Genomic DNA, 25,726 nt, shown 5'->3' on the forward strand with positions numbered 1-25,726 from the left:
AGCATGTTGGAAAACAGATACAGGGGGATAGAAGACACAGTAAGTGCCTCCTTGCCCACTATGGGAGGTCAGGAACCCACCTAGTCGACAGGCCTTAAGTATGTTCCTTATCACAATGATGGAAAAGAAAGACATTTCAATATATTATGAATTGGGAACTACAAGTAAAGGTATCCAAGAAAAAGCAAGATGGGGACTGATTCAAAAGCCAGTGATGAGGAAAGAGTCCATAAAATTATTCTTGACCATCAGAGACAGACCCCAATAACAGACTTTTTAAAGTCAAATACAGTGAAAGTCATAAATGTCAAATTCGGCCCCTACATGCCATCAAATCATCATTTTTGACGTCCCAAGTTATTATCTCGCATTTTCTCATTTGTTTCCCTTACATTTTATGGAATGTCTGGTACATTGATATCATGCAGTCCCGACAATGTTGATATATCCGTCCTCGACTGTAGTAAAAAGAACAATAACAAAAACAAAAGCTGTTCCGTACCTTCCAGAAAAGGAACATGAAATTTTCCCACCCAGAGAGAAATTCTACTGTTTATCGTAATCACTGCCCTCAAATCAATCAAATACAAGTATACTTCTTTCATTTAATACAACCATTGAACACATCGCACCAACTATTCTCACAACCATTACAGAATAAACATGAATATAGAACACAACAAAATCACTTAATTTTATAAGAATGACACATTTTAAACCGATAAAACACTGATCAGCAGCGTTTGTCACAACAATTAATCTCACTGGCCTGTTACAAATAGGTTTTCTGCTTTGTGGTGCTGCGTTTATGGACTGCCATGGACAGCCCTCTGCCCTTCCTTTGCCTTTAACGCAGTAAGTTCAACATTCCATGCATCAGTTAAATATTCTATTAAAAAGTAGATATTCAGTGCAGAATTCTGATTAGATGAAAAATCAAGGGTTAGTAGAGAACCCTGAAGTCAACATCTACGACATGGAGGACCATAGAGAACCACACATAATATAGTTTAGGTAATTATACAAAATCAAAGAAAGCAATAATTTATCCCTCCTTTGTTCACAATGACACAACCTTGCACATGAATAAAAATGGTTTTGCTTTCATTTTGTTTGTTACTTGACATGTCATACATCAACAGGGATGCCTTTTGCTAAATTATTTTTTTGTTTTGTTTTTTGTTTTTAAGGGTTTTACGGCGCTTGCAACACATTTAGGTAATATCAGCGCCAGTAAAAAGGAAGAAAATGGGATAGTAAAAAGTTCTAGAATTACAATTAAAGCACCCAAGAAAAAGTAAGACATAGGGGAACTGGGAACAAATAGGGATCAGATGTAGATTCCAAGAGCATACCACCAATGCACTTAGTTTGAATCACCTATAAGTCTCATCCAGACACAAGCACAAAATCCAACAAAGAGGAATACACTCAAATGCTTGCATTATACATTAAAAATAACAAATATAATAACACATAACAGAGAGATGATTTACAAGGAAAAAAATATCATCTCCCAAAACAATAACTATGCATTTGACTGTTTCCCTCCCAGCTAGGACTCCGGCCAGGGTCGGGACAAAACCGAGCAATCTCACACCAAGACAAATACAGAAAGCAAGTTGGAAAACAGATATAAGGGGATAGAAGACACGGTAAGTACCTCCCTGCCCACTGTGGAGGTAGGGAACCCCACCCAGAAAAATTTTTTTTTGTTTTTTTAAAAGCTTGAAAGTTTTTCTCATGAAGAGCATTATATGAAAATACTTCGTGCAAAGCTTCTCTTCATCAAATGGTATTATCCTCAAATCATAGAAAAAGATACATAATATATCATCTAGATTCCCCTTAACTTTGCCTTTAAACAATAAATTCTTTCATCTTTTAATTTAAAAAAAAATCAATTCACCAATATCAGAAAATTTCAAAAAGCCTGTTTTCCAGCAGCAGTCGAAAAAAGGACATCCCTGATCAATTAATCTGTTTTAAATAAAACAAAAGGAACTTCTATATTCAAATAAATAAAGTTATAATATGTTTCCTTATAAAATAACACTCATAAATCAAATCCTTGTCTATACTTCCATCTTTTTAAAATTTGGCTTAAAAAAAGTATGTTAAATGGGCTTCGAACAACAACAACAAAAGATAAAAGTATAACCACAAGGTGTCCATAAAATGATTATCAAAGACAGCTGCTTGCTTCATCTCTGTTTGTTTTTTGTTTTTTGTTTTTAAGGGTTTTACGGCGCTTGCAACACATTTAGGTTATATCAGCGCCAGTAAAAAGGCAGAAAATGGGATAGTAAAAAGTGCTAGAATTACAATTAAAGCACCCAAGAAAAAGTAAGACAAAGGGGAACTGGGAACAAATAAGGATCTGATGTAGATTCCAAGAGCATACCACCAATGTACTTAGTTTGAAATCACCTACAAGTCTCGTCCAGACACAAGCACAAAATCCAACAAAGAGGAACACACTCAAATGCTTACATTATACATTCAGAATAAAAATAATAATACATAACAGAGAGATGATTTACAAGGAAAAAAATATCATCTCCCAAAACAATAACTATGCATTTGACTGTTTCCCTCCAGCCAGGACTCCGACCAGGGCCAGGAAAAAACCAAGTAATCTCATTCCAAGACAAAGGCAGAAAGCATGTTGGAAAACAGATATAAGGGGATAGAAGACACAGTATGTACCTCCCTGCCGCTATGGGAGGTCAGGATCCCACCCATTGCTTCATCTCTGAGAACTTGATCGACGATATGGGTTACAATAAAAGATTGGTTTAATAAATGGAACAATGTCAACAAAACATTACATGCTATTGCAATTATGCCGCGTAAATCGTATTACGCACAACAGATAATATATAAAACAGATGCTGCTGTGTGTCTTATTTTAAAGTAGTTGTTTTTAATTCACCAGTTTTCAAGACACATTAAAGTGTCCGTAGAATAATATTGACAACATGATACAATTATACATACAATATATGGAAACATATTTAATTTTTTTTTTTTTAAAAGAAAAGAAAAAAGATACTATGAGAGCATTGGTGTCTGATTGAAAAATAAAACCTGAATAAATTACAGCTAAAACTTGCATTATCATTACTGACGGTAAATTGGGGAAACAGAAAACTCCGCTTAATCAATACAAGAATAGGACAGAGAGTTAGGCCATACTAGAGCACTGGATACTACAAATATTAGCAAATATTAGCTTATTCTTCTGACCCACCTTGCCACCCCAGCAATGTCTAAAATTATCCGTTCTAGTGAAAGCACTCTGTCAAAGACTCATGTCCAATTCAAAATGAAACAGAGATTGCTACTTTCCATGTCATACCCAAATAACTGGGATAATACAAGATCCAGGAGATTGATGATTAATGACTGCAGTATAATAATAATATCGAAGTGGTTGTAAGAATTTTTTAAAAAAAAATAATACTTGTACCATCATACTGAAACAACCCGTTACAATTAATTGGTTAACAGTTTATTTTTATAGCAAGACAAAGTTGTTAATAATAAGAGGAAAAAGATAGAATGTGTGCGGATAGTGGTATGACTCTTGCCTTCAGACAGGAAGGTCCAGGGTTTGAAACCCGCTCTGAGCAGCACATAGTTGAGTCCTTGGGAAAGGCCCTTTACTAACATTCTCTCATCGTACTCAGGTGTAAAATGAGTACCTGGTCGTTAACAACATTGTATTGCCCAACAGGCGTTAAGTCTAGTCCTACATGTTAAGTGTTGCTCTTGGCCAAGGACCCCTTGTTTAGCGCTACGTTTGGTGGATATTGCATAATATAAATGCTCTTGTTTGTATAGTGTTACAATTGTTGTACTTTTATGGACATTTTCTAAATATTTACTATTGCTCAAATGCAGTTTTTATTACTTCATATAGTAAAGATAATCACAATTTTCATTTATTTATTCATTCATTCATCTATTAATTTATATATTTGTAAGGTTAAAACCATATATATATATATATATATATTGTGTTGTGTGTTGTGTGTGTTGTGTGTGTGTGTGTGTGTGTGTATGTATGTATATACTGCTTTTATGTTTTTTGTTTTGTTTTAAGGGTTTTACTGCGCTTGCAACACATTTAGGTAATATCAGCGCCAGTAAAAAGGAAGAAAATGGGATAGTAAAAAGCTCTAGAATTACAAATAAAGCACCCAAGAAAAAGTAAGACATAGGGGAACTGGAAACAAATAGGGATCAGATGTAGATTCCAAGAGCACACTATCAAAGTACTTAGTTTGAGACTACCTATAACTCTCATCCGGACACAAGCACAAAATGCAACAAAGAGGAATACACTCAAATGCTTACATTATAAATTCAAAATAACAAATATAATAATACATAACAGAGAGATGATTTACAAGGAAAAAAATATCATCTCCCAAAACAATAACTATGCATTTGACTGTTTCCCTCCCAGCTAGGACTCCAGCCAGGGCCAGGACAAAACCAAGTCATCTCATTCCAAGACAAAGACAGTGCAGAAAGCATGTTGGAAAACAGATATAAGGGACAGAAGACACAACCTAAAGCACCCAAGAAAAAGTAAGACATAGGAAATGGAAAAAATAGGATCAGATGTAGATTCCAAAGCACACTATCAAAGTACTTAGTTTGAGACCACCTATAACTCTCATCCGGACACAAGCACAAAATGCAACAAAGAGGAATACACTCAAATGCTTACATTATAAATTCAAAATAACAAATATAATAATACATAACAGAGAGATGATTTACAAGGAAAAAAATATCATCTCCCAAAACAATAACTATGCATTTGACTGTTTCCCTCCCAGCTAAGACTCCAGCCAGGGCCAGGACAAAACCAAGTCATCTCATTCCAAGACAAAGACAGTGCAGAAAGCATGTTGGAAAACAGATATAAGGGGACAGAAGACACGCCCCCCCCCCCCCCACCCCTGCCCACTATGGGAGGTCAGGAACCCCACCCAGTTACTGCTTTTACTAAAAGGTCTTAAATTAAATAATAAATAGCAAAACATTTGCAACCAGATCTTCAGACCTCACATGAACAGAGTGCAAAGTGTGTATTGACAATTAATTCAATCAACAGCACTTAATTAGGATATCGTTTAAACAATCATTTCAAAGTTATTCAATAAAATGTATAAACAGTATTGCATCCATAATGTACGGCTTCCAGCTCACAAAGTAAAACTAGTCATCAATTTGGACTTGTGAATGCAGTGTATAATTACAATGAAAATATCAAATAATCTGTTTGGCTAACATTATTAGTTCCTGGCTTCTAAATGAAAATCCTGACTAGTAGGATATATATTAGTGCTAAATTACTGTGATGACTGGGTGTCCCGGTAGCTCAGTTGGTAGAGATCTCACTTCATGCGCAAAGGGACTGTGATCAATCCCGGGAGCAGTTGAGATTTTTTATTGACCCCCCCCCCCCCCCCCCCCCCCCCCCCCCCGTCCACCCAGCAGTGAATGGGTAGCTTAGTCTGTTAGATTTGGTGGAAAGTACTTTGTGATAGACTAGCATCATATCCAAAGGATAGTATGCAATTGCTATTGTCCGTTTCACGCTATAGAAACCGGGGTAAACTCTGGCTCCATGGGTCGAATGGCTCTGAAGGACTACTTTACTATGATGACTAAATAAGTCCAAACGTGTAAAATCCTACTTTTCCCAAACAGAATAGGGAAGAAAAATCGTAACATCACACCTTCTACTTTTCAATTCCAAAATCCTTGGAAGTGTGTATGTAACCAGTCCTTCGGAGGACTTGTAATGAATAGGTTACATGTTGAATCAAAAAGTGGCAAAACTATTTTAGTCGCAGGATGTATAGGCAGATTCAAAGGATAACAGGACGTAAAACAGCGAGGCTGGATTATTTATCTCTATTGACGACCAGCATATATCTAGACAAGAAAATAAGATGCCATCACTCTGAAACCAGAAGATCATTTACATGAGGTATGTATTCAGTAACCCAGAAGAGTGATTTATACTTCCAATGAGATAAGAACCAGTTTATTGATATCATAATTTTGTTCCCTATCGGATCTATAAACAATTTAAGAACCTGTATCGATTTCCTGTTTGCAACAATTACCTAGCAGGTCAGATTGTAAGATTTGAAGACTTGTTTATATTTTTTTATACCTTTGATACAGTGAACCATGTCAAACTTATTGATATTCTACACAGTCTCGACATTGATGGTAAAGACCAGAGAATAATCAGAAGTTTATATTGGGATCAGTTAGCAGCAGTCAAAGGAAACAATGAATTAAGTGACTATCAGCCAATTAAAAGAGGAGTTAGGCAGGGGTGTGAGTTGTCTCCAAATTGAGAAATATCTAGGATATGCCCGGGTTAAGGGTAAATGGGCAGAATAATAGATATGCCAACAACACAACTATTACCACAGAAAGTGCAGAAGACCTACAATTATAACTGAAAACAAAGTTGTAATGGAAAGCATAGTCTAAACAAAACTAAGACAGAAGTTATGGTGATATCACGGAAGAAAGTAAAACCTTTGTGCAAAATAAAAATAAATGAAAACATCTTGCATCAAGTAAAACAATGTATATACCTTGGCACAATAATTACAGAAGATGGAATATGCCTGATCAATAGCTCAATCAAAAGTAGCCTTCCTCAATATGAAACATATTTACTCAGCTGCTATATCGAGCCATCCTACTGTAAACATGCGAATCCTGGACAATGAACGCTGAAGCCATCAAAAAGTTAGAAAGAATGATCCATATCTCATGGGTTGAAAAGAAAATGAATGTTGGTGTACTGAAAGAAGCAACATGCAAAAGAACACTCATTAACTGCATCAGAATATATCAGACAAAATTCCTGGGTCACGTACTTAGAAGAGAAGGACTAGAAAACCTAAGCGTTACAGGCAATATTGGTGGAAGGAGAGCCCTTGGAAGACTACGGAAAAAGATTTTTGATGACCTCACATCTTGGTTCGACAAGGAAGGAAACAACGCCACCATCAGAGAGAGAGAGAGTGAGAGAGTGAGAGAGAGAGAGAGAGAGAGAGAGAGAGAGAGAGAGAGAGAGAGGGAGAGAGAGAGAGAGAGAGAGGAGTGGAGAGCCATAACCACCATGCTGTCAAGCGAGGCACCTGATGATGGCGCTATATTTATGGAAAATGCCAGTCGGTGTAATAAAGATGGTGGATATTTTTTATTGATTCTGGTATAACCAAAAACAATTTTTTTTTAAATGTAAAAATAAAAGCAAACAATAGGCTTTATATTAAGGTTGATAATTCTAATAATACCATACCAATACTATGAAATGAAATTCGCACTCTAATTAGGTTTTTTGGAAACAAAAATATAAAGGCATAAATTAAATAATCATACAACTCTTTTTGGAAAAAAAAAACAACTTTGTGTAGTCCATCGGGAATAATAAAAACAGAAAACCAATATATAAATTTTTTATGACTTTTCGATAATGTCATACACTACAAAATGAAGAAAGCAAACTAATTATATTATCTGAGTCCAGTATTGATATTGTAATATCGTTGTTAATGTCATTACAGAAACTGAGTCATTAAAATTGTTTGAGAAAATAATAGTGTTAATTTGGCTCTCATGCACAATGTGATATATGCACATTGTGCACAAAATATGTATGCACTTTTTTAAAAATAAATCAAGTATATACCTGATAATTAGTGGACTTCGTTGAGTTGAATGATAATCACAAGGAAGAGAGAGGGGGCTGATAAAATGGCTATAAATACATGGTTATATAAACTTCTCAAAATACGCATTTTATTGGCAACAATTCTTTTTAAAATCGATATTCATCACAGTTGCTGGAATAAACAACATCTGAATACAAATAGTAATGAGTATAATACAATAGGGGGATGATGATGATGATGATGATGATGATGATGATGATGATGATGATGATGATGGTGGTGGTGGTGGTGGTGGTGGAGATCACCTGAGGTGAAAATTACATAATATAATATTTTCTGAGGAACGATGATGATAATGATGATGACAGCGATGATGATAATGATTGTGATAATCACCTGAGAATGTCACAATTGAATATTTTCTGAGGAATTCTATATTGATAATTATGCAAATGTCATCCAACAAAGAAAAGACGAGTAGCGTTGAGGTAATGTAACCATTTTGGCATTGCTCTAATCGTTTTCCCAGCCTAAACTTTCAGGCTATTGTTAATATAAAACATTGATATAATAGTATTGATACTCCTTTGCCAGCATTATCCCTTTGGCGAACTTTATAAAAACCATCACTCACTCCTGACCATACCCAAAAACTTGATTCATACCGTGATTTGTAGATCATTACCATAACACTTCTAGTTAGATCCTATAACTTCAGCCCATGAATGAATTATGGCTGTTAGTAAATGGAGATTAATACAGATTCCGAAATTGCGAACAACACAGTCAGAAATCTGTCTTAGCAGATCAAGAAAAATTTATAAAATTCTATCTCTAACAAACCGTCGGTGAACAAAATCCTAACGTCCTAATTAGTATTGACCAATTTGTCATCATCATTTTGTTTTTCACCTACAACAGAACAGTATTTAACAAACCGTAATTACATTATACAGTCTGATTGCACTTCAGATTTTAATGAATTGGTTGCATTTACTAGTACAACTCCTTGCTTGTAAGACAATTAGGATTATCAAAGTGAAAGATTTGGGAACTAACACTGGTGCAGGTAAATCTGTGTATGGCACAATGCTAAATAAAGCAGAGAGAAATTACAAGAAAAAAATTCTCCCCCGAAAATCAGCTCTCCTCTTATGGGCCAAACTGATTTTATAGTATGACTTTTACATATATTTTTCTTTTTGCTTTGTTTGACATTGTATCATACACATCAATTCACATCTGTTCAAAGGTGTATAAGACTTTTATCTTCTGATGGCTCTTCTTGTTCTATCACGGTAGCTGTATCTGGAGATTTCAGTCACATGAAAAACCGGTAAACATAATCTGGTTAGCAATCACTACAGACACTGTTTTTGGAAATCAATTGACAGCCATTCATATCACAATTATAATTAATCCTCTTAAACTCTGAAACACAGGCATCTTTGGGTAAACAATTTCCTGTTAATCTTTTTTAAGAGTAAGTTTTACTTATATAAATCACACGTTTTTTTCATATCACGATTGAGAGGAGAGAGCAGCATCGTACATAGCCTTGAACTTAGACTCTGGGTCTGACAAAAGAGATGCTGGCGTGTTGCACTCTTTTATCTGAAAGCAAATGAATAAAAAAAAAAGTAAAATATACATTCAACGACAATATATGAAACTAAACTGTTATACTCCTTCCATGAGCTCAGGAGTAAATGAATGTGTCAAAAGTTGAATAATTACTGTATCTGAAATTTTAAATGTCACACAACAGGTAGAAATGAAAAACTGAATGGGGATTATTAAGCACAAACTTATGTTTATCGAGCCCAAACATTACAGGCACTTCATAATTATTGTATTTAGGCCAAGGTCTTTTAATGGAGAGTGAGTGTATAACTCCTACTTTTACTTTACAAATAATACTTGTTTTTAATGTCTTCCCTTGCCATTCATTTGTTATTTTCTTTGGTTCTCCCTGCTTTGGTTGCCATTAGTTTTGTGTCTAATATAAGCTTTTCTGGCATACTATTTCAGGTGTCCTAAAGATTTCAGTTTTCTTGGATTGATATTTTGTTTAGTGTTAATCTTAATTTGCAATATGCAAATCTAATTATTTAACTAACATTTTCCACTTTAAATGCCCATAGATATGCTATAGGTAACAAACAAGAAATCCTTTAAATTCTTGGAGTAAAAAGTCAGGATTTCATAAAAAACCTCCATGCACCCATCATTTATAATGCATGCTTTCTAGTCTTATTCCTGTAAATTGCCACTTCAAAATATTTTTTAATGGATGTGAAATTGGTCATATCTGTTTCTCGCATAAACAAAAATAAAATTTCTTCCGGTATTCTGGGTTTTTTTTTCTTTTTTAAAATAAAAACCTGAAAGAAAACAACCTCAGTACTGCCAACACTAGCCCATCAAAATGTGTACAATGGGCCAAATTGAGTTAGAATTTGAAAAAATGCCTACAATACTACAAAAACGATAATTAGCCCTAAATATATTAATGGACAATTAGACCATACCAGCAATATTATAATTGATATTTAAATTAATAAATTGTTTCTTTGTTTTTAAGGGTTTTACTGCGCTTGCGACACATTTAGGTCATTTCAGCGCCAGAAAAAGAAAGAAAATGGGATAGTCAAAGATTCTAGATTTACAATTTCAAAGCACACAAGAAAAAATAAGACAAAAGGGAAGGGTTGCAATAGGGAACAGATGTAGATTCCAAGAGCACGCAATCAGTATACTTAGCTTGAGATCACCTAAAAGTCTTTCCAGACACAAACACTTTGTTTGTTTTGTTTTTAAGGGTTTCACACTTTGAGGTCATAACAGAAAATTGCATAGTAAAAAGTTTTAGAATTACAATTAAAGTACCCAAAAAAAATTAAGACAAAAGGGAATTAGTTCAAATAGGGAACAGAAGTAGATTCCCATAGCACACTTTCAATGAACTTAGTTTGAGATCACCTAAAAGTCTTACCCAGACACCAGCACAAAATCCCACTAAGAAGAATACACTCAAATGTTTACAAATCATATGTTAAAGATAAACAAAAATAACAGTTTATAACAGAAAGATGATTTACAAGGAAAAAATATCATCTCCCAAAACTATAACAATACATTCGACTGTTTCCTCCAAGCCAAGAACTCCAGCCAGGGTCAGGACAAGACAAAGCAATCTCATTCCAAGACAAAGACAGAAAGCAATTGGGAAAAGATATAGGGGTACAGAAGACTTAGCAAGTACCTCCCTGCCCACTATGGGAGGTCAGGAACCTCACCCAGGACACAAACACTGGTCCCCAATTAGAGGAATATACTCAAATGTATACAAACCTATATATATTATATATATATATATATATATATATATATATATATATATATAGTCATAACAAAAGAATAAATGCAACAGTACATAACAGAGAGATGATTTACAAGGAAAATATAATATCATCTCCCAAAACTAAAAATATACATTTGACTGTTTCCCTCCCAGTCAAGGGCTCCGCCAGGACTATGACAAAACTAAGTAATCCCATTCCAAGACAAAGCCAGAAAGAAAATCAGAAAACAAATACAAGGGGATAGAAGACACAGCGTGACCACGATGAGAGGTCAAAGACCCCAATCAGAAATTAATGAATAACTTAGTGTATAAGGACTACATAAATAGTATCGACTCCCAGAATCCATATATAAATCTGATATGACCAAGCCAGATAATATTATATTGAACTCCATATATGAACTTTCTGGATAAGAAACAAATTAAGAAACAGATTAAAGTGTTTAAGTACACTAAAAGAGTGCACGAGTGTTAAAATGTTTAAATAATAGAAATTTAATAATGCAAACAATCCTCAGCTAAATGTGTATAATGAATGAAAATGAGTAAGAACATGCATTTTTTAGGTTAGGTTGGCACCACTGCAATCTGAATTTGGTCACGTATAAGCGGTAGGTGTAGACGAGCACTCACCTGTCCGTTCTTCATTACTACCACTCTATCACAGTCTGTAATACTGGTCAGTCTGTGTGCTATGATCAACATTGTGCAATCTGAAAATGCCTCTTTCAATGCTGATTGAATTAGACTGATTGTCTCTGGATCTATCGCAGTGGTCGCCTCGTCAAGAATGAGAATCTGCCAAAGTAAAATAAATTAAATGAAGAAATAGCAATACTTCTCACTGGAAGCATGGCTTTGTCCCGAAAGCTTTCTTTTGTCCCTTTTACTAACTACTTATCAACATGGGTCAAAATCACACCCAATCAAATTTCTCAGTCGTATTGTTTCTACATGTCCTTGTTACCTTGTAGAACTGTAATTGTAAAGCGCTTAGAGCTTGTGTTGCATGGGGAAAAGCACTATATATAAATGCTACTCATTATTATTATTATTATTATTATTATTATTATTATTATTATTATTATATTATTATTATTATTATTATTATTAGTATTATTATTATTATTATTATATTATTATTATTATTATTATTATTATTATTATATTATTATTATTATTATTATTATTATCATCATTTTTATTTTATATTTATTATTATTATCAATATCATTATTATTATTAAGAATATTGAAGAGGGAACTTGCCTTTTGCAAATACTTTCTTCCATATTTAATAGAGAACAAAAGTGTCATGTCATAAAATTGGTTCAAATCTCATCGGAAGTGTCAAACGATTCTTCCACAGGACAGAATACATACCTTGTAAACAATCTTCTGGTATCTGAGTGATGTCATCTTATTTTCTAAGTTATATATATATTCTGGTCGTCAATAAAGATCATACATCTATGCTCTTTTATGCCCCGTAATGGAAATATGTGGTACTTTAATAAAAGTCGACAGTGCATCTTAAAAGTTCTCAAGATTGCTCGGAGACAGTACATGTTAATATATAATCTCAATATGATATCAAATGGTTTAAGCAAATTATCATTAATTGTGTACAAAATAGAATTGTGACTTCAGTCATGAAAAATTATGAATGTCTGTACCTTGCTATTTCTGAGAAGTGCTCTAGACAAACATAACAACTGCCGTTCTCCCACAGAAAAATTACCACCGGTTTCTTTCACTTCAGTCTCCAGCTGTAAGTCTAGAGATCTTACCTATATTTTATAAATAGAAAAAAAGTAAAAGTAATAATAGTAATCATTAATTTCTTTAATAATACAATAAAATAATAATAATAATAATAATAATAATAATAATAATAATAATAATAATAATAATAATAAAAACAATAATAATATGCTTCATTTAAGATCTGAAACTGTCCATAAACACAGAGTATCAAATTGAATTATTCTAACAGACTGACTGACGAGACAAGCAGAGAGCAATCCAAAATTATTCTAATTTAATTTTATTTGCCATCACTTACCAAGTCGTGTATATGGCACTTCTCTAAAACCCTCCAGATGTCTGGATCTGAATACTGATGGAATGGATCGAGGTTATATCTGGATCAATTAAAAGAAAAAGAAGAAAATGATTACAACTCATAAACTAAGATCTAAAAACTTGAACATTTATATAGCACACCATCCATTAGACGAGCCCAAAGTCCTTTATAAGGGGATCCCAAGCCAACAGCAGCACCTAACAAATAGGATGAGACATGATGACAATATTACAATTTTTTTCTTGACAGAGACAACGCTATCAAAGGCCAAGTACATAATTTACATCTGAGTAGAATGAGAGAATGTGAGTAAAGAGCCTTTTCCAAAGACTCAAATTTTCACTCCTCAGAGTAGAACTTGAACGAGGAACCACGGGTCCAAAGGCAAGTGTTATACCAGAACATCATAATGCCACACATTATCTTAAATCACAAAAGGAATTTTAAAATGGCAACTACTATTCAAACTTTATATCGAATAACATGGCTTAAACATGACAATTGAGAGAGGAAATAACTATAACCCTCCATTAAGTATTCAACTGCTGCTTACAAACTCATACCATGCAAGCAACAAATGGTCATTACTATGGATCCATTAAAACACCTGAGAATTCCGATAGCTCAGTTGGTAGAGCAATCACTTCATGCGCAAAGGGACTAAGATCGATATCCAGGTGCAGTTGAGATTTTTTTTTTCTGTTACCCAAGTCCAGCAGTGATTGGGTAGCTGGGTCTGTTAGATCTTGAAGAAAGTCATTTGCGATAGACTAGCATCCTATCAAAAGGGTAGCAAGTAATTGCTATTGTTCATTTCATGATATAGAAACTGGGATAAACTCCAGCTCCATGGACCCTGAAGGACTTAAAAACTATTTTTTTTTTAACATTTAAAGCACACTGGAATATCACAGCAGCTATTATTCCTATTATCCCCAAGCTATGTCAACGTATTCCCCTAGGTTTTCATTTCATAACTAAAAACAGTGAAAACTTTATTTTTCCCAAATGACTCAAAGTTCAAGGTTTCAAATCCAAAAGATTCAAAAGACTCCGCAAATACTGCAACAAATCAATTAATCAACACATTTCCCTATCATACAAGTAATTTTTTTATTCTCGGGTTCATGTGTATAAAAAATTTTTTTTTTAAATTTGAAAGATTTTGGGATTTCAATTTCTCTTTTGCCGTGCAGCATGTCATTCCATTGCTGGATCCAATCCATAATCAAATCTCACCTCAGGGTTCCAGCAAACAAAACAGGGTCCTGTGGAATGATCGAAATGCCTGATCTGAGTTGGTGAAGGGATAAGGAAGAGATATCCACTCCGTCAATGGTGATACTGCCTGACTCAATGCTTGTCAGACGGAATAACACGGTGCTAAGAGATGTCTTGCCTGCAAAGACAATTTTAAAAATTGAAGTATATATAACAATAATATTTTTTTTGATACAAAAATAATAATAAAAATTATTATACAATACATTAATTATTAATATTTATTATTAATTATATATATTATATATATAATATATATATTATTATTATTATTATATTATTATCATTAATTAATATTATATAATAATAATAATAATAATAATAATAATAATAATAATAATAATATAATAATAATAATAATAATAATAATAATAATAATAATAATAATATAAATAAAATAATAATAATAATAATAATAAAATAATTAATAATATAATAATAATATAATAATAATAATAATAAATAATAATAATAATAATAATATAATAATAATAAATAATAATAATAATAACAATAATAAATCCTTATAGTCCACAAAATGGAAAAGTTTCAATGATTTACATAGCTCTAACAAATGTAATACGCATATAAATGTGGGAATCTTATAAAAATATAATCATCATACTTTTTGTGTTTTGGTTGCTGGCTTTTCAGTTTTTAACTTTTGTTTACACGTTGGAAGTAGATGGATTGGAAAGTGATCTGAGTTTCCTATATGAGCCTTTTTAACTGAATTGTAAATAAATCCAATCAACAGTGATAGATATGAAGTACAGCTTATTTTATAACGAGAAAATCAATTCTATTAAAAATGTAATAAAATGAAAACCAAAAGAAGCAGTAGTGATAATAAAATTAATTAGGGCCCATGAAGCCCACTCCTGTGCAAAGTAAAAAGAGACAATCTAAGACAACCAATAATTGCGTGAGCTCTCGTACTGTTTTTTAAAAAAAATTTGTTGTTTAATTTTATTATTATTATTATTATTATTATTATATTATTATATATTATTATTATTATTATTATTATTATTATTATTATTATTATTTATTATTTATTATTATTATTATTATTATTAATTTTGTTTTCCTGGCACAATAAGTGATAAGATAAAATTTATTAAAATAATGTGAATCAAATCATAAAAGGAAAACACAGCATCATACCAGCTCCTGTTCGCCCCACTATTCCAATAGTTTCATGTGGTTTGATGTGTAAGTTGACATTACTGAGGGCAAGGGATAAACCGGGTTTATATCGAAGGTTGACGTTTTTCATCTGTATTTCACCTTTACTTGGCCATGACGTGGATGATGAAGGTGGCGATGGGGATGTTTTAATAGTGGAATCATTGTCTTCTAAACATTCTTGCTCTGTTGTCTGGAATAACATGAAAATAATTTTTAAATAAAAGAAAACACTAAATTTTGACATCAAATATCTTACTTAATCTAAAACTGTGAGTACTAGGTGTAAAAATTCCGCACAAACGTACTTTCATTCAACACTGATCTTTTAAACCCTTTGACAACCCTTGAGGTTAGTGTAACCTTTATGATGGTCAGCAATTTTACTCTTCTTTTAAAAAAGCACTTAAATAGTAATGTAACACAGGATTATACATATGATGCAAGAATCTGTCTTTTACAATCACAAAGAGCAATTTTTCAATGACACAAAAATTCAGATAAAATTGAATTTATTGTGCAGGTCAGGTCAGTATGTAGGAATTGTAGTGTTGCATACCCCCCCCCCCCCCCCCCCCCCCGTACCTTTACCCCCATATCGTCTTCATGTTTGAGAATGTCTCTGTTGTGACAGAACGCCGTTGCCTTCCTCAGCTCTGTCAGATGCTCAAACAGTTTAGTTGCAGAGGTGTGGTTCCAGGCCAAAAACCCTCTCTTGATGCTGCACACTTTGGGCAGGTCTGGAGTATATGGTGGGCGTCTTCTTCTCCTTCACCACAATCACACGTGCCTGTTTCTCCTATTTTGAAAATCTTGTGCATGTGGTGTTTCATGCGATAGTGTCCTGGCCGTAGTCTAAAGATTGGAACCTGGTCTTTTCTATTTAAACGACAACTGTGCAGTTAGCGTAGAGCAGAATCTGTTCTACTGGCCAATGGCCGCACAGTGCGGCCGGTCTTGAAAGGCAAAAACAATAATGTAATCCAATCCTACTTTCAACATAAGTACTATAAATTGATTCAATGGTATCATTTCTTTCATCATAACATTCATTTGGCCCTAGGGGGGTATTTTAATTGAGATTTTTGTCTTAGCTTGTCATTCTCATGCTGCCTCAATCAGATGTCAGCCAATTTGTGATGGAAATGCATATATAGCCTCAGCGCTGAAAGAGTTAAGTGTTACATCAAATCATGCCAGACTTACTGTAGCATATTCTTGTATCCTTTCAACTGAGGCAAATCTCGCTTCCGTCTCAACAGCCAAACGTGTGGTAAATTGGAAGAGGCCTGACATCTGATTTGGTTGGAAAAGAGTAGAAAAATTATTATAAAAATAATGGTATGAAGTGACTATTCCCCATCTGGTGGGGAGGATGTAGCGTGAAAAAGAAAGCAAAATTAAACAGAAAAATTAAAGAATCAAGTAAAATAATGAATTGCAAACTGAAAAACAGTGAACAACACTACATACGAGCTGTTGAGAGGAAGAAAGCATTTGGAATTCTCAATGACAAGACAAATCCTTTATGAATTCACTCTCGTACCATCTGGTAGACAATATCTAGAAACAAAATGTAGAACAAATAGATACAAATTTACTTTCATAACTTCTGCGATTAAAGCAATAAATAAAGCTATGTAAGTAGGATTTTTTTTCCTTTTATTTTTCTTGGTACTATCACATGATCCTTATAAACAAAAGTGGTAGTAGGGATAATGGGGTGGTGATGGCTGTAGTAGTGGTAGTAGTTATGAGGATGTGGTGGTGGTAACTGTAGTGATGGTACAGACCTATAATAAGATCATCAATTGTACTATTATACTACAGCTACAGAGAAAATAAAATAATCTAGACCCATTTGCACCACTCCCTTCCCTTAGGACCATACCATACGCATTCAAGATCTCCAGGAGTCCGACATTCGGCGCCAGTCTGTCCAGACGATGTCATGAAAAGGGAGTGTCGCCAAATTTCATGCAACTGAGCACAGGTGTCAAAATATGCCATAAGAAGTGATCCGCGGAATACTATCATTATCATCAGTGAAAATTGCGGGTTTTAAGCAGGACTTTGATTTCATTTCAGCGGGAAACCGCTAAATTCTCACCTATGGTAAGGTCATTTCTGATTCAGCATGTAAGGAAAGAAGGTCTCCCACAGACAATGGTATGAGCAAAAGAGAAAATTAGATAGCCCCTAATACTAAGACAATCACTCAGATGATTTACAGGGAATTAAACATCATCTCACACACTCGTATCAATTTCTCCCGACAGAGAGATTTACAGTCAAAGCCTGGTTAATATCACCTGATTCCAGGACAATACAAAAAGTCAAAGAGAAAAGGACAATAATTTAGCAGGACCCAACCAGTAGCCCCACGACCGCCCAATTAAGATGATACAAAAAAAAAAAACTTTAAAAATATCATTAATGGTTCATGGTTGTATGTTGTCATCAAATTGTATGAATTATTGGCGAAAGCCTAAGATTAAATAAACTTTGAAACTTCATAATCACTTACCTGAATAGCAAATGACAAGGCAAGGCCAGCAAGACCTGGGTTCATGAGGTCAAAGGTCAGAAGGATCAGAAGGCCAGTGATGAAGATGATGATGGCACTAATTATGTCCAACCAGAAGGCTAACCAACGGTTGGCCGCAAAGAACAAGAACACGGCCACAGCATTGGTGTTAAGAAGCTGGCAGTGCCTGATAGAGAATGTCATAAGGTTTAAGAAAAGAATCTATTAATAAATCAATTTGAATTTTGAAGTACCAATAATCTTGATGATGGAGATCTTGTAAAACCGGTACTTCTGTATAACTGCGGCACCTGGGCGTTGACAAAATCCGAAGAAGAACATCTGGATGCCTTCCATCGCACACAGCTAAGAAGGGTACTGGACATCAAATACCCAAAAAAGATCTCAAATGAATCACTCTATAAGATCACAAAAGAAAGACCAATCTCCCTTGACATTTTACAACAACGATGGCAACTTTTCGGTCACATACTACGCAGGGACAAAAACATACCAGCTAACCAAGCCATGTCGGGATACTTCCAAAAACACGGGAACCTTTTCAGAGGAAGACCGATCACAACACTCCCTGTGATCCTAAACAAAAACCTCACAACACTTGGACAAAGCATTAGTCTCATCACGGCAGGGGACCTTGAAAATCTGAGAACCCTAGCAGAGGACCGGCAATATTGGAGAAACCTCACACAGGAAATACTGGAAACAGCCAAGGCGACCCGATCTTTCGGTCGAGACGCGAAAGGCATCTAAGTCAAGTCAATAATCTTGACTTTTTTTTTTTTTGGTTGGGGGAGGGGGGGGGGGGGAATGGTTTACTTTTATTTGTTTTTAATAACATGCCCATACAAAGATTTGTTTTTTTTTTGACAAAGAGCAGAGAAAGATTTTACATCAACATGAATTAAGCAGAAACAAATTCCACCAAAAGCCAGAGTTTCAGAATTAAAAACATTTCTTCCATCTATTTGTATCTGCAAATGTGCGGGGGGAGGGGTGGGGGGGGATTTCATCTTTATATGTAAAAAAAAATCCTTAAAATCTTTTTCCTTATCTTTAAATAAAGCAACTTGACATCTAAATATAAAGCATTTTTCACGATTGAAGGGATGACATTTTACATTCAGGTGGTTAATTCCCATTTAGCATTATTATTATTTTTCATATTCAACCCTTATATTTTAAGATTCATTTGCTTTTAAACGATATTTTGTTTCTGATTACTTCTGTGGATTTACAGCAAGCCTGACAGTTTTCATCAAGAGATCAGAAGCAGTGTTAATCGGAGTCACATTGCATGTACTGCTCTCTTGGTGTAAATGCTATAGTATGTGGTATTGTTTGGGTAAAATGGAACCCCGTCATCAAAGGTTTAATTGGCTCCCTTCCCCTGCTAACAGCTAATATTGTGTAGTGGTGGTTCAATTTAAAAAAGGGAATTCCATTAGACCCCTAGAGCTTAAAACGAAAAAAAAAAACCCCAAAAAACATGATAATTGCTTCGCATTCAGACTCCTACCTTGTGACAAATGCCTGCATTCTATTATAGGCGTGTACTGTAGCCAGCCCCTGAACTGTTGCTCCCATGTGACTGAGTACAGGAGACCGAGTCACATTGTCCAGGTTTTTCAGCTCATGAATGCAAGAATGAAATATGTGCATGAGGAAATAGAAGAACACACCCAGAGGCACAGAGGCCAGGGCAAAGTAAGGTGACACATAGATGATCATGGCTACCACTGCAATCACTTGTAGGCAGTTAGTGAGGAAGATTTCAAGATTCATTGGAAGTCTCATGTCAACTTATGGATAAGAATAAAATAACAAAATAAAATGATGAGTCACATTCAATAATAATTAGATTTTTTTTAAAAATAGATATTATCATGATTACAATCATCATCATCATCATCATCTTCATCATCATCATCATCATCGTCGTCGTCGTCGTCGTCGTCGTTGTCATCATCATCATCATCATCATCATTATATTATTATTATTATTATTATTATTATTATTATTATTATTATTTTATTATTATTATTATTATTATTATTATTATTATTATTATTATATTATTATTATTATTATTATTATTATTATTATTATTATTATTATTATTATTTATTATTATTATTATTATTATTATTATTATTATCATTAATATTATTATTATTATCATTATTATATTAATACATATTCTATGGATAAGAAATAGTTGATGAGATGAAGTCACTTTGTCACATGTACATTCAAGACAGACAATTCACTTGTGCTCGTTCATGATAATGGTGAATGGATAAGTGCTCTCAGTGAATAATGCTATAAATAACAAAGGTGAATGAGATTAATAGGTCATATTCAGAAAGAAAAAATGCTTTGAGAATGGTTTGAGATGAAATGTTAACGGTACATTCTGTTATTTTCATTTTCTATTATTTTACTTGAAAACAATGACACCTGTACAGCATTCCAAAAGAAAAGCTACCATTCTAATAAAATCCAACTGATTATTTATATGCTATAACATTTACAACAAAGAAAGATAACATCAGTTTCTTTATACAAGACAAAACAGCACGAATGTATCTTTTTGAGACAACAGGCATTTTGTTTGTTTTAATTTTAATGACATTATCATCTACTCTATTCCAAGCAAAATTGCATTACCTCAATTCGCGGTAATTTATAAGAATATATTTCAATAATAAAAAAAAAGTTTTTAATAACAAATAAAGAATATTCATATTTGAGTGGAAGTCTAAGATCAAGGCTTCAATTATTTTAACCAAGATGTAAGACAAATTACAGATTTGATATATGTGAAATGCAAAGTTTTAAAATATCTTTTTTTTTATAGTTCATGACAACCTGAAGAATATTCAGTATGCATTTTTTAAATGTAAAATATATTTCAGAGATCCCCAAAATTCCATAATCTGAGAAAGACGGTTGATAAAGATTCAAATTTTTATTTCCTCTCTGAGATTTCAACTCACTTTCATCTAAATCAGCAGAGAACCTGTTAATGATGCGACCCACTGGGGTGGAGTCAAAAAAGGAGGAAGGACAATGCAATATCCGAACAAATGCCTTGCCATGCAAATTACTGGATGCACACAGAGTGGTCTGAAACAAGCAACATATTAACCATATATATAATTGAAATGATTGAAATCGGCAGTTCCTGGTGAACGTGACTTTTAAATTGGAAGTAATGCAGAATATCAATGCAAATGCACTGACTATAAAGAGAAAGTAGGAAAATATTTTTCATATATGATATGCAAGGTAAACTAGATGTCAAAATTTAGTTCATTGTCAAAATGATCCGAAATGCAAAATTGAATTATCTTTTTTTAATTCTTAAAACTTCATAAGTTATCTGAAATGAAAGGATAATTTAACTATAGTTTATAATTTTACATTTTAATTCCAACTTCAGATAAATGATATTGCAATCGATGGATTCTAGCACACTCTCTGGAGAAGCCAAAGCGATTTACAAGGGGTCCCTGGCCAACAGCAACAATTAACATAAAGGACAGGACATGGCGCCTGTTAGGCGATATTATAATTTTTTCGGACAGAGACAATGCTATTAACAGCCAGGTACTCATTTTACACCAGAGTACAGTGAGAGAAATGTGAATAAAGAGCCTTTTCCAAGGACTCAACTATTCGCAAAGCGAAGCTCGAACCCAGGACCTTCCGATCTGAAAGCGAGTGTCATACCACAAGACAACATAGCCGCTCGAGGCGCCTTTCAATATAAACATAAAAGCTACAATAACAGGTCATACACAAAATATGCTTAAGATGTTCATATTATGAAAAAGAATCCATAAACGGAAACTGATTTTGATCTATCAAATACTTCCTAACAAAATAAGTCATAATATTTGTCTTAAAAGTAGCTTTTGTATTGCATTTTCTTTAGGAAATTGGAAGAGAGTTCCAAATAGAAGGGGCAGCATGAGAAAATGACCTATCAGAAAACTTTTTGGAGCATTTTTTGGGAACAGTTAATCGGAGATGATCACTAGATCTTAAAGTTCTGGAAAGAGAGTACAATGAAATAAGGTTGCATAAATATGAAGCAGTTTTTTGGAAAGATTTAAAGCAAAGAACAGCAATTTTGTATTTGAGTCTTAATGCAACAGGTAGCCGGTGAAGTGACAATAACATGAGTGTAATATGATCTCTTGCCCTTTTTCTTAGAATGATCCTAGCAGAATGATTTTGGATGCACTGCAATTTGTGAAGGAGATGGTTTAGATTGTTATGAAGAAGCGAGTTACAGTAATCTATCCTAGAAAATATAAATGATGAAACAAGAGTTTAAAAAAAGAGTATTATACATAGATAAAATTCAGCCACCCAGAACCAGTGTGCCGTATTACAGAGCATGCTGGAATTCGGCAGGCTACAATCCCGCGGGTACTGTACCAGATTGGGACAGTATGTCGGACATGATTCGAGTGGCTTTTTTTATATCTTCTTTCAGATTTTGTGACGAGGAAACTGCTAATCTATGACATTTAAGCCTTCAAATTAAACAATTTAATAAAAATGATAAAACAATACATTTTACTTTGCTATTATTGTTTAATTTTTTATTGTTTTTCACATTTTTAAATTTAAAATGGTAATACAGAAAAACCCCGAAAACAACAACACCTGCAATATAACGATTCACGGTGAGCAACTTACCAACGTAGAAAGTTTTAAATACCTAGGTTCAATAGTGACAACAGATGGAAGATGTAACCGAGACATACGAGCAAGAATAACTCAAGCCAAACAGGCCTTCATGGACCTGGGAAACATTTTGAAAAACAAACAGATGTCGTTCGGGATTAGATTCCGAGTCTTGAAGTGCTACGTGTGGCAATCTTGTCATACGGATGCGAAAGCTGGACTACAAATGCAGAAACACAAAAGAACATTGAAGCTTTTGAAATGTGGTGCTTGAGAAGGATGCAGAGAATATCGTATACTGCACACAAAACGAACGAAGAAGTGCTAAAACAAACATACCAACAAAGGAAACTAATGCCCTTAATAGCGGATCGACAACTATCCTTTTTCGGACACATAGTAAGGAAAAGATAAGAATGAATGCCTGGCAAGTTGTGGAAAAATACCTGGTAAACGCGCCCGGGGGAGACAAAGAAAAACACTCATAGACCAACTGAAGGGCTTCACCAACCTAACAATACAAGAGCTGTTTGAAAAAGCAAGAGACAGGGAGGAATGGAGAGAGATAATTCATGCAGTATCCGAAGCCTGGACCAGGCATGGAACCTAGAAGAAGAAGAAGAAATTTAAAAAGAAAAAAAAAGAAGCACAGGGGAGGTGGAATTAGGACAGCAAGTTCGAGTAAATGATAAATTCTTGCTCAGTTAACTCTTTAAGATTCAACCCGACAAAAACCGACACTGGCATAATATTCATGGGTGGGGTAGTCAAGACTGGCCTCCGTAAGTAAAATCCAATCGTTGTGAAGGAAATGACAGGCCCTGTCACTGCCGCAGGGTGTTTTCAGCTTTGATTTTTATAAATTTGCCGACAGAAAAGAAAATACGTTTCAGAAATTGCGATTTAAATCCTATTTTATTTGCGGGTGAAAATCATTGACATTGCACTTTGTTTGGTAAAAATCGGTAAAAAATTACGACTTTGGTGATGAAAAATGACTTTGAAGACAATTATTGTAAACTTTTAAAAATAGTATGAATAATTTATAACTCCCTTATTTGTGGGTCGATTTTGTCATTCGTGGTATCAATTTTATTGTAATAAAGAGATAGGAACTTCAGAGTTATTTTTTCTGATGCGAAATTATTACTTTGTAATTTTAGGACCAAGAAAAATAGTTGGTAAATAAATTTGTTACACCTCTTTGATAGACCGCCGGGGTCCGTTCGTGTAGAATCGTGAATCAAGCGTCTCAAAGTCTTCGACCAATCACATGCTATCTATCCAGCTGGCCGAAACAAAGACGCTTCTCCCCGTCGATGTATTACGCTATTGTTATGCAAGGAATATAACACCTTATTGAGTAGGCCTAAAAGCTAAAATCTAAAAGTAAAAAATATAATTCTGAGGAATTTGAAAGTCACATTGCTGAAATCAGCTTGAAAAAATAAGTACATTGGTCTTTGTTTCATAAAAATCGGTTGAAAACCAACTGTTTTACGAATAAATTTGATTTTAAAAATTGCTTTTGTTTATTTTAGCTTTTTTTAGCAACTTTTTTATTTATCGGCCGATTTTCTTGATTTTTATATCATTCTTTATATCTCAATGAGACGAGATCAGTGATATACTTTGTTTGTTTCAAATGTAACTAGAACATAATTTGGCTTTTTTACCTATCAACCATGCCTGGATAATTTATTCAACAACGTGGCGATGTGACGCAACTATTTCATGGCCGTCTTCCACTGCCTAAACGATGATTCAATTCATTGTTGACGGCTGTTGACACGTGAGCTGCCAGAACGACCAATCGTTGAAGGGTCAAGATGCTCAGTAGCCAATCGTTCTTCGGTCAAAAACTTAAGAACTCACGAGAACAAAAGTTTGAAATTTGGTGATGGACGGACCTATGAAATCGTTTCTGGGCGGAGTTTAGCCATGAGTGACCGTAGAAAACGAAAAGGCGACTACAGATATCAAAGAGTAGGCTTATATCATCAAAGGATGTCTACATGATTGACATGGCCATATAGGGAACTCATTATCTACTCCCCCAAAAATAATCTGAACACGAGAGGGTTAAATATCAACAAATCATGTTGAAACATTTCAGGTATCAAAATGACTATACTATACCTTCTGTACTAAACCGTCAGATTAAACAACTGTTCTAGAAATTGAAAAGTTGGAATAATTGCAGGCCTGACTTTTAATAGGAAAAATTTGTTTGTTTTTTTTTAATTTCAAGTAGGCAACTCTGTAATTGAGAGAAGACCCCGGGTTTACCTTGGTAAGACAGATGGCTCGAATGACTAGCAATATGATGAGTATTGGAATGAATGCAGCATAGACCAGGAGATAGGTGGTTCTATCTGGGTGGTCCACGACACGCCAACTGGTCACTGTCATATTATCAGGTGTTACAAATGTTGCATCCTGGAATAATAAATATACACATAAAAACAATAATAATTATAATAACAACAATAATTAGCTACTCCAAACCAATTTTTAAAATCATACATTCAGCATATATCTGGTATGGAAAGTATTTATAATTCTAAGACTTTTGATAACACAACAAACATGTAAAGGCAGTTAGTTGAAAAGTTATACAACTTTGAACTTTGGACTTTTTGGTCTCGTTACAAATGGGCCAAAACCCAGTTTTCAAATCCCAAACTTGAAGCTTGTAATCAGTGCTAACAAACAAGTAGATTTTAAATAAAAAATAACATAATAACATTTTTATGTCATCAAACTCTAAACTTTGAATTTCTATGGAATAGGGTGTTGCTAGCGACACAACTTTTACAGACTGAGTTCAT

The 25,726-nt window shown here is 34.0% G+C and overlaps 1 protein-coding gene across 3 annotated transcripts in view; it reads right to left on the reverse strand.

The window, feature by feature from the left end:
- Window positions 1-7,827: 7,827 nt before the first annotated feature.
- The window catches only part of LOC144974796 (ATP-binding cassette sub-family C member 5-like), a 122,597-nt gene continuing 104,698 nt past the window's right edge, over window positions 7,828-25,726 (reverse strand). For all 3 annotated transcript variants that reach the window (XM_078918082.1, XM_078918073.1, XM_078918092.1), the window contains exons 21-31: window positions 25,185-25,334; window positions 21,194-21,323; window positions 19,713-19,995; window positions 18,176-18,362; window positions 16,855-16,944; window positions 15,628-15,841; window positions 14,419-14,578; window positions 13,159-13,237; window positions 12,770-12,883; window positions 11,728-11,892; window positions 7,828-9,341 (exon numbers count right to left, since the gene is read on the reverse strand). In XM_078918082.1, the coding sequence (XP_078774208.1) occupies window positions 9,249-9,341; window positions 11,728-11,892; window positions 12,770-12,883; window positions 13,159-13,237; window positions 14,419-14,578; window positions 15,628-15,841; window positions 16,855-16,944; window positions 18,176-18,362; window positions 19,713-19,995; window positions 21,194-21,323; window positions 25,185-25,334 (1,665 nt within the window). In that variant the 3' untranslated portion in view covers window positions 7,828-9,248. The remainder of the gene's footprint in view (window positions 9,342-11,727; window positions 11,893-12,769; window positions 12,884-13,158; window positions 13,238-14,418; window positions 14,579-15,627; window positions 15,842-16,854; window positions 16,945-18,175; window positions 18,363-19,712; window positions 19,996-21,193; window positions 21,324-25,184; window positions 25,335-25,726) is intronic.

Source organism: Berghia stephanieae, chromosome 1 (assembly GCF_034508935.2).
Source record: "Berghia stephanieae isolate SIO BIC M18660-M18661 chromosome 1, UCSD_Bste_1.3, whole genome shotgun sequence".
NCBI lineage: Eukaryota > Metazoa > Mollusca > Gastropoda > Nudibranchia > Aeolidiidae > Berghia > Berghia stephanieae.